The sequence below is a fragment of the Elephantulus edwardii genome, unplaced genomic scaffold (genome assembly GCF_000299155.1).
Source record: "Elephantulus edwardii isolate Elephantulus edwardi_28Jun2011 unplaced genomic scaffold, EleEdw1.0 scaffold00165, whole genome shotgun sequence".
Lineage (NCBI taxonomy): Eukaryota > Metazoa > Chordata > Mammalia > Macroscelidea > Macroscelididae > Elephantulus > Elephantulus edwardii.
Window position 1 is genome coordinate 1,192,707 of NW_006399915.1, and position 10,723 is coordinate 1,203,429.

At 37.3% G+C, this 10,723-nt stretch overlaps 1 protein-coding gene across 1 annotated transcript in view; it reads right to left on the bottom strand.

Annotated features, from left to right (window-relative positions):
- The window catches only part of MORC1 (MORC family CW-type zinc finger 1), a 255,866-nt gene that overhangs the window by 221,527 nt on the left and 23,616 nt on the right, over window positions 1-10,723 (bottom strand). Inside the window, exons 3-5 of the mRNA XM_006895351.1 lie at window positions 8,056-8,146; window positions 6,940-7,048; window positions 1,829-1,988 (exon numbers count right to left, since the gene is read on the bottom strand). Of these exons, the coding sequence (XP_006895413.1) occupies window positions 1,829-1,988; window positions 6,940-7,048; window positions 8,056-8,146 (360 nt within the window). The remainder of the gene's footprint in view (window positions 1-1,828; window positions 1,989-6,939; window positions 7,049-8,055; window positions 8,147-10,723) is intronic.

The following is a 10,723-nucleotide window of genomic DNA, read 5'->3' on the forward strand; positions in this document are numbered from 1 at the left end:
GCTAGTCACATATTCTTTTTAAATCATTCTTCACCTTATATGTTCCAATCCAGTGTACATTATCTAGCCACTCTTTTCCTATCTACCCCCAACCCCTCATGTCAGCCTTATTTTAAAACAGTGGTGTTATACAGTACTTGTCCTTTTGTAACTGAAATAGTTTACTCAACATAATGTGTTCCAGGCTCACTCATGTTGTGTAATGTTTTATGAGTTCACTGCTTTTAAATGCTGCATAAGTTTTTATTGTGTGAATTTACCATAGTTTTTCTATCCATCTGTTTGTTGATGGGCACTAGCGTTGCTTCCAACTCTTTGCCATCGCGAATAACAAAGCAATAAACAGGAGTATGCATATATATGTTTGAGTAGAAGCTTTGGTTTCTTTTTTTACTTTTCAAATTTTTATTTTATTTCATTTTATTAGTTTTTGTGTGTGTACCGCCAAATTGGATCTGACTGGTACAGGAGGAGGTTGCCCCTCCTTCATAAGCAGAGCATCCAGTAGATTCGAACCATGTGTCTCTGGGATTGCAGTGCAGCTTCTTGCCAGTAGGCCACCAGAGCTCCCTGAAGCTCTGGTTTCTTTAGGGTATATTTCCAGGAGTGGAATTTCTGAGTCAAATGGTATTACTATTTCCAACTTTCTGAGACTGTGCCAGACCACATTCCATAGTGGCTGTACCATTTTACATTCCCACCAGCAGGCAGTGAATATGAGTTCCAATATGTCCACAACCTCACCAAGTAAAATAAGCATTTGTTGTTTGGTGCCTTGTTGAACTTTGCTATTCTTGCTAGAGTGAGGTGATATTTCGTAGTTGTCTTGATTTGTATCTCTCTGATAGCTAGGGATTTTCAATATTTCTTCATGCTTTTGCCATCTGACTGTATGTCTTCTTTGTGAATTGTCTCTATCATGTGCCTATTTTGCAATTGGATTGTTTCCTTTTTCTTGAGGTGCTTGAGTATTCTATAAATTTTTTATATCAGTCTCTTATCAGATATGTCATTCTCAAATACTTTATTTCCGGTTCGTCGGTTTTCTTTTTACCCTGTTAGAGAAGTATTATGTTGTGCATAGATATTTAATTCATAGAAGGACCCAATCATCTATATTGTTCTCTCCAGGTTGTATGTTATCATCTCTGATTTTATAAAATATAAAAATAATTGATAATGCCAATAAACTGTAAGCCAATAAAACATTGTTTAACAAAAGAAGTGTAGTACAGATTGAGCCCAGGGGCCAAAGCTGTTACATGACCAAGGTGAAGTACAGTTTAACAGAAAGTCCATATCCTTTACTTTTTGTTGACCTAGTCCATAGGGAGTTGCACTGCTAATCCAAAGTCCTTGCTTCTCTGATAATTAAAAATCTTCAGTCTCTCGGACAGAGAAAAATAAGCAGTCTCTTGTGTGATTTACAGCCTCAGAGACCCAAAAGAGGGTCAGTAATGAGTAAGTTCCAATTTAATGATGAGCAACATAGAGGGGATAATAGTATTGAACCCCTTGTAAGTCTGGATCACCTTGTATCTGTCACTGAAAATGCCTCCTAACTTTGTCACATAGCACAGCTGTGGGGTTCTTGTGGTCGCAGCCTACATCAACCTCCTCTTATGTAGTTTTGATAAGCTTATACAAGTGCCAACTTTTCTTCCACTATTGGGGATTTGCAGTGATTCATGTCTGGGTTCATGTAAAATAAATAACTGCTCCCATGTGATATTATAAGTACAAGATTATGAAGCCATATTTATAGTATCTTTCCTAAGACACTGGAAACAAATAATTTTATCAAAAGTCTCCATTTGGATGATCTTACCATGTGTTCCATAGATCATATCAAACTGCTGCATCAATTCAGCTTCAGTTTTAAATGGAGAGTATTTATAAATTATAGATAATTCTGTTGAGAATGTTACAGGATCATTGGTGACATGTTCTCTGGTTTTTGTTAACCATGAAGGCAAGGGGACCACAACCTTTAAAAGAAATAAGCATCAATTTATTATGACATGTACAAATAATAAATGGTCTCTTTGGTCTGACTCTAATTCATAAGTTCTCATGTAGCCCTATTACAAACTACAAAGTTACATTTCTTCCCGTCTAAAGTTTTACAAGGATCTGATAATAATAACAAGGCATACTCTGAGATTTATTTCAAAATGTTTCACTGTGAAATGCAGGGAGGGACTAAATCTTTTGATTCAATCTTTTTACTCTTTTTGAACAACAGGTAAAATGACAGAGAAAACAAAATGACCAGTGTTTTAGAAATAAAAAAAGCTAATGATAATATAACATATCCACAAAAAATGAGTCAGAGTCAATATCTGAAATTAGGGGAACCAGCCTGGTGTGCATTCAGAAGTCCCTGAAAGGCTCAAAGGTTGATGCCATTAAGTAGCTCTGAACTCCTCCAAAATAAGCATGTAGCTATTGAGTAGATTCCAACTCAGAGCTACCAGAGTAAGAACTGCTGCTTCAGGTTTCCCAGACTGTCAACTTTACAGAAAGAGACTGTCTCCTCCTCCTTCTATGGCATGGCTGATTGAGGGTGGGGGTGGGGTGGGGTTCAAACTGATGACTTTTCAGTCAGTAGTCAAGCACTGTACTACCAGGGCTCCTACATATTCCGTAATAGAAGAATTAAAAAAAAAAACAACCCAAACCCATTTTCTACTGTAACTCATGAAAAACCTCTAGAGAGTTTCCAAGACTACAGGTCCTTTATGGGAGGAGACTATCTTATCTTTCTCCCTAGGAGCAGCAGGCAGATGTAAATTGTCAGCTATTTGGTTAGCAGCCCATCATGTAAAATTCTATACCTCTAGGGCTCCTTTCAGTAATGAGTGAAGAAAGCCAGAAATTGTGGTTAGATACTTGTGTGGTTACTATTCTCCTCATTGATACTTATTCTCCAAGAGAAATGAAACCAAGTTTTTCTTGATAAGACGACATACCAGACACTGCTGCTAGGGAATGGGGATTAAAGAGAATAGGTCAACATATACTATTAAATATTGAAGCCCTCCAATTGCACCTTAAAGGCTGGTAAATAGATCTTCAGGCAAAAGACCATTGGTGTCTTCTCTAGGAAATGTGTCTAGCCCAGATTCAAACCACCAAGGCAGTTTTTCTTCCACTTTAAAGCAGGAGGTAATTAGCAGTGCAACTCCAACAGACTTTACCACCAGACTTTCTTGGTATAAAAAGATTACACACACATATACACAGACAAGGTTAAAATCTGAACAATCGAGACTGAAAAACCAAAACAAAACAAACAAAAAACCCAACCAAAAACCCTGTTGACCTTAAAAATATGGAGGAAAAATAAAGGAGAAGATCACAAGTAAGAGTCTGGAATTAAACTGGTTTTACACTTCTCAATAGCAACATGAGAACCTAAAAAACAATAGAGCAATGCTTTCAAAATCTTGAAGGAAAATGAATTCTTATTTACAAATAATGCCAAGCCAGAGAGATATACATGCATATGATGTCTCAAAATGTTTTACTTCCCAAGTACCTGTGTTCAGGCAACTACTAATGAATCTATGTCAACAATATAAGAACTACAAAAAGATAAAAAAACACACACACCAACCAAACAAAATCTAAGATCTGTTATAAGAGCATGGTACAGAGAATCATTGGGATGATGGTGAGGGTTAATCCTAAGTGAGGGCTGAGCCTCAAATATGAACACATACACATCTGGTAAAGCAGAGATGCCACAGCAGAGATCTTCAGAAAGATGGGATTGACAGGAAAGGAGAGTAAAACTGACATTAACAAAATGATAAAAACACAGAAAGCAAGACAAATATTTAGGAGTAGTATTAGTACATTTAAAACTAAGCAGGTATGAGTGAAATATCTCGGTCACAAAAGGACAAATACTGCATAGTATCACTGTTGTAGAATGGGACTGACATCAGGGGTGGGATGAGACTGAGAAAGAATGGATAAATTATGTATACTGCATTGAAACAAATGAGGGAGAGAACTGTTTAAAAGTGATATATGATTGGATATTATGGTTATGACAAGAGTCCAGAATGAAGGCTGGATAGTGGAGTATAGTTGGGGCTTGGGGGTGATTGTACACCAATGAAAGAATTTTTCTTTTACTTTTCAAAGAGAAGAGTGAGCTGAGAGGAGAGGTGGGCAGGGAGAAAAATGCAACAATGAATGAATGAAAATCCAAAGTCTATGTAAACGTTCATTAAAGTTAATTTAAAAAAACTAAGGACACAATTATCAAGAGAAAATAAAAATTCAGGAAAAGGAAAAAAATTGTTTGAGGTGAAGTGTAATTGTAATTAATGTTTATTCCTGTCTATAATGTAATTTTGACACACCAAAAATGGCAATAGAATTGTTTAGGAAGGTGACTGAAAAGATTTATATTAATAGTGAAAGCAAAGAGGAAGGAAAGATACTTAAATTCTTCTACTTTAGAGCAGGAAGAAAACATATAGTGTTTCAGTCAACTCAAGAATTAGAAATACAAGCATATTACTTAAAAATATGGATGGTAAAATAGTACAATCATTCTGGAAGGCAGTTTGCATATCCTCAAAAAGTTGAGTATAGACATTCCATATGACCCAAATATTCCACTGTTTGGAACACACCCTGAAAAAATGAGGACTGAGGCACAGAGACTTGTACACCAATGCTCATAGCAGCATTATTCATGATAGCAAGAACAAGAAAACAGCCCAAATGTCCAATCACAATGCAATGGATTAAAAATTATGGTACATTCACACAATGGGATACTACGCAGCATGCAGGAGAAATGATTTTATAAATTACTACCCAACATGGGAGGGACTGGAAAGCATTATACTGAGTGAACTAATCCAGTCCCATAAAGATAAATACTGTGTAAGACAATTATTGCAGAACGAGTACGAGAGTCCAAGGTGGACAGACTTAATCATCACTGGAGTCAGAACCAACCCATAGTTGACCCTGCACAAGTTTTCAGAGGCAGGTAATTGCAGAGGAGGAGATTGCCATCCTTCTCCAGCACAGCAGCTAGTGGCCTTGAACCAAGTGCTTTAGGGATTGCAGTGCAGCTCCTTGCCACTAGGCCACCAGAGCTCCCTATTATGCTGAATGAATTAACTCGGTCCCATAAAGACAAATACTGTATAAAACCATTATTGTCAAATGAGTACAAAGATCAAGGCTGGGGCACTTAATCATAATGTCACACAATTTGATGGGTGGAGTGAGGGGTGCGTAAAGGAAAAAGGAAAGAAAGATCCATGTGAAAACCAATGTATACGAATTTGGCATATAAACCAGTATAAAAAAAAAAATATGTAGGTAAATCAAAAGAAACCTTTACATTTTGGTGAAGGATGTTGTCTCTTCAAAGAAGTGGAAATGAGGAAGGTATTATTTTCAAAGTAAAAACAATAGGCAGTTGGAACAACTCATTACAGGAAAGAAGTTGTGTTTAGGTTAATTTCCCTTAATATGCACAAAGTGTAATATAAATGCTTAAAGTATCAGCTTCCTCACACAGGCCTACCCTTCCACTTCTTATCCAGAGACAGATCCTATTATCCAGCTTTACTCTGTTATTCTCTCATAAGTAGTATGTAGGAGGGCCTTGTTGGTCAGTGTCCAAATCCCTATAATGACATTACAAGTCCCAGACTCCTTTCCAGATCTGATCTTTACTACATGGCACTTCCCCTCACCAGCTTCAAGTTATACCCTCTTGATTAAAAATCCACAATGACCACTCAAAGGTTTCTAGTTTCTCTATTTACATAGTTTTGACAAGTAATTAGCTGCAACATATATAGGGCAGCGTTCCTTTTGAATATCTTGTTTTGTTTTTTTCATCAGTTTCCTTAGTGTCTGCTTTATTTTGTTTTAAACTCAATTCACTGCCATAAAATTGGTTCTGACTCATAGTGACTCTCCAGCAGGTACCTCTGGCTGTAAATCATAATGAAAGGAGATTTGCCCATATTTCTCCCACAGATCAGCTGAGTTCATACTTGTGGAGGTACATGACCTCGTGGTTAGCAGACTAACTTAATTATAAATTAAGCAACCAAACCACCCTTCAGCTTCTCTTTAAGGTTTAAACTTCTTGATTGTCAAATGATCTTTGCCACATGCCATTTTCACACCTTCTATAGCGTCTATCGTAATGATGGTAAAATAGTAAATAATACATTTCTGTTGAATTGAATAACTGACATTAGCAACAGTAAACCTGGGCACTGCAAATTATTAAAATGTCTTCTGGATAATCAAAGAGAGTAGAATTATGGTCGCTAGGCTTGTTATGAGTCAGAAATCATGTCAATGGCAATAAGTTTTTCAATATTAGAGCTTTATAGTTTAAAGTCGATGTATATGTAATTTCTTCGAATTGTCTTTGGAGTGAATATTCTGTTTACTTAAAAATTATCATTGGGGTTAGGGTGTTAATCATAGGAGTTCACAATGTGATGGGTGGGTGGGGTGAAGGAAATAGGAAGGATCTTTTGTGAAAAAAACAATATATTTAAACTTTGTAAATAAAACAGAGTAGTAGAAGAAAATTTAAAAATTATCATCAATTTACAGCAAAAGTAGTAGCAAGGTTCTGCATATTTCTTCCAGAAAGTTCATTATACCAAAGAAGTCCCTTATTATTGTAGATCTGGGCACCTGGATAATGAAAATACAGTTCTAATAACTGCCTAAGAGTTAAAACCCCACTCAAAGTAGAGTTAATAGGACAGACCTGTCTTCATTATGTATTTCCTACCATCCTTCAACAATCTTCTAAAAATATAACTAAACTTATGAATAATAGAAAAAAATCTATGACATACTTCACACTTCTGCAGGAGAAACTTAAAACTACCACATAACCATAAGACTGAAGGAAAACATCAATCTTACCTCATCAAGACATTCCCTTTCACAGAATGTCTGAGAAAGAAACACACAGGTCATTGTTTCTTCCTTCTTTGTAAAAAGTATAAAGTCCTTTCCAACTCTCATTGACCCACTAAAATAAAATGAAGAATATAATGGTTTATACTTCAAATTAAAAAAACAAACAAACAACACAAACTAGCAGGTAATCATAGTGCTGTACATTCTAACAGGGTAGTGTTTTCACAGAAGAAGTTCCATCAATGTTTGCTGGCTCAAAGGCACTTTCTTTTTTTTTTTTCTTCTCATTTTATACAGAGGATGGGTTTGAACTGATTTAGCCACACGTTCTTACTGAAGATGTGACTTCTACAGATGTTGCTGCTGGGAAGCCCAAGAAAAGAATAGTCATTAGGCAGTGGCAGGGGTCCCAAAAATGATTGTTGTTGTCATTGTTGTTATGTGCAGTCGAGTTGCTTGCAACTCATAGCGACCTTTGTACAACAGCCCTAAACTCTGCTCTGTCCTGTGCCAATCTCATTGTGTCCGACACACTCATCCCGATTACCCCAGTCACTGAATCAATCCTTCTCATCAAGGGTCTTCCCCTCCTGTGCTGTCCGTCCACCTTCCCAAGCATTATGTCCTTCTCCAAGGTCCGGTCTCTCCTTTAACATGACCAAAGTATGTCAGATGAAGCCTCAGAATCCTTGCTTCCAAGAAGCAGCCCGGTTTAACCCTCTCCAGGATGAACTCATATCTCATGTTCTAAATTCATACTGAGATACACTTAAAAAATTAATTGCGGCTATATACCACTTAGGTTGAAAAAAGTATTTGAGGAACAATAGGATATTGAATGCAGCCAAGCTCTAAAGTACATTCATGTAGTTTCATGAATTTCTTCCATTATATTTAACTGAATATTAATTTTTTTTAGAAGTTGTAAAGATAAAAGTCAGTCTGGGTATGGCAATTTTAAGATAAGGCAGGATTCCTCTGCCTTCATCCTATTCTCTTGGTCTTCTACCCAAAATGACTCTGTAAGTTTGATATTCTTTTCTAAATTTTACATTGTCTCTAATAGAATATAGTTTCCCAGTATCAACAAGATATGATTTGAGGGGGAAATTGATTTACCTTTTAAGACCATTACCATTCTGTCCGATGAATTTGCAGGTTGATAAGCGTTTTTTGGATGATCCGAAATAAATTATGTCGGAAGCTTCCTCTGTAACCAAAAAAGGTTTTTAAGGTTGTTAGGAATTTCTAGTCATTGATACTGGTTGTAGGTCCAATTGTCAAGACATTACACAGGAGAAGACTTCGAAGGCAGACAGACCTAGCCATATGACCTTAAGTAAATCGTTTCGAACTCTGAGCCTCATTTCCTCTTCCATAAAAGGGAATTATTAATACTTTACAGAGCTCTAGATTAAGATAAATGAAATTAAGGACACGCTGAATTTGTCAAACTTTGAACACAATATTTGATATATGGTAATCAATCACAGGTGTTATAGCTGTTTGCACTGACAGTACTTTTGTGACTGTGTTTCTTAACCATGTGAGATTATGAAGGAAGCAATAACTAATTCCTGGTCTGATAACTAAGGATTAGGCCTCAACTATACGGAGAAAAAGGGTTGATTGTTTCAGACTTTGCAAGTTATTTTTCTGATCTTTCTGAGACATTCTAGAAGGAATCTGCTGACAGTTGGAAATTCCCAGCACCTACACCTCTGTACTTGGCTTCACTTCAGGGCCCACTGGGCCTGCCCGTTACCAAGTTAACCAGCAGCATTTTGATCAGGTGATGACACCAACCCTCGGGATTCAGCCAAGATATCACCCTCCCTAAGGCTATCATCCTATTCTACCAGCTATGTGCCAGAAAGGGAAAGCCCTGCAATCAACATCCTCAGGAATATGGTCCCAGGGAAGAAGAAAAGAGACAAAGTCCTTCCTGCAAAATTTCAGTGAGAATGAGAAAAAGAGCTGAAGAAGCTGGCCATGCAGATGAAGGAGGGCAAAAGACTTCAGGAGAAAGGTCTGCAATCAGAAAACAACAAGCCTCCCATTCTAGAGAATGAAACTGTGGGATAATTGAGGAAGGAACACAAGCAGTTACCCTTACTATCCAGACCTAGTAAACAGATGAGGTACAGAACTGTTTAAAAGGGATATATGATTAGGAATTATTGTCATGACAGGAGTCCAAAGTGAAGGCTGCACAGGGGAGTGGACTTGGGAGGAAGGATTGTATAACAATGAAAGAATTTTTCTTTTCCTTTTCAAAGAAAAGAGCGAACTAGTGGAAAGTGTCAGCAGGGAGAAAAGTGAAACAATGAATGAATGGAAATCATAAGTGTAATTAATTTTCATTAAAGTTAATAATAATTTTTTAAAAGGAAAAAATTTTCCACAGGATGAGAGAAGTATGAGAGACAGGGTGAATTGCCCTCCCCCTTTCTATTGGAGTGCTGAGCTCCCCAACTGAGGCAAGTCCTCCCCTGAGAGAAATTCAGAGTGAGCTGCCCTTCCCTCCTCTGAAACAGTACCTACTACGTACCAAGATAGGTAGATCATGGACATGTTAGAGTCTCAGGCAAGAAAAAATTCGATCATACTAAGGACAGGGAAGAAACAGACTACCTCATACTCTACACAAAACCAAAACATGATGTTTCCCAAAATAAGTGATCAAAACAAAGAAACAATGGATTTTCAGAAGCCAGAAAATCTGATGGAACTCTCTGACATAGAATTCAAAATCACAATGATCATATATTTTCAATGAGTGAAAGAAAAACTCAAAAGAATTACAGGATTCCACAAGCAAAAGTTAACAGGAACTTAAAATCCAGACCATAAAGATAAAACCAAAAGTGCATTAGATACTCTACCGAAACAAGAAACTACAATCCAGAATATTAAGACCAGTGCTGTCAGCATGAAGATTGTCAGTTGAAGATAAAGAATTGAGGATATGGAGCACAGAATCAGCAAAACAGAAGAGAGAGCTCTGAGTACTGACCTGCTAGAGCAAAAAGCAGAATAAAAAAGGAAGAAAAATGAAGAAAGCCTAAGAATAATGTGGGACTCCACCATGAGAAAAAACAGGCACAACAAAAAGCAGCAAAAAAAGGAAGGCACATGGAAGCAAATAATAATAAGAAGCCAAAAAAAAGCACTGAGAAAGTTGTAGGAGAGATAATAGAATAAACATTTCCAGGAATAATGAAGAATGGGGGAATATACATACAAGAGGCTGAGCAAACTCCATATAGAATAGGCCCCAAAAGAACACCACCACAGCACGTTGTAGTCAAACTCACCACAATCAAAGACAAGGAGGAAATTATGAAAGCAGGTAGGAAAAAAACTGAGAGGAGCTTATAAAGGAGAGCAAATAAGATTAATTTCTCAGCAGAAACTACGCAAGCAAGAAGACAGCTGTTGTTAGGTGTCATCGAGTACTATTCATACTGACCCTATGAACAAAAGATCACAAAGGCTGAAATTCTTGATCTTCTGCAGCAAGTGCTTCAAGTCCTCTTCACTTTCAGCAAGCAAGGCTGCATAATCTACATAATGCAGGTTATTTATGAGTCTTAAGAAGACATTGATGTTGTTGTTGTTATGTGCCATCGAGTCGCCTGCGACTCATAACGACCCTATGTACAACAGCCCTAAACTTCTCTCTGTCCTGTGCCGATCACACCGTCTCTGACACTCTCATCCCAATTATCCCAGTCACTGACTCAATCCACCTCATAGAGGGCCTTCCTCTCCTGCGCTGTCCCTC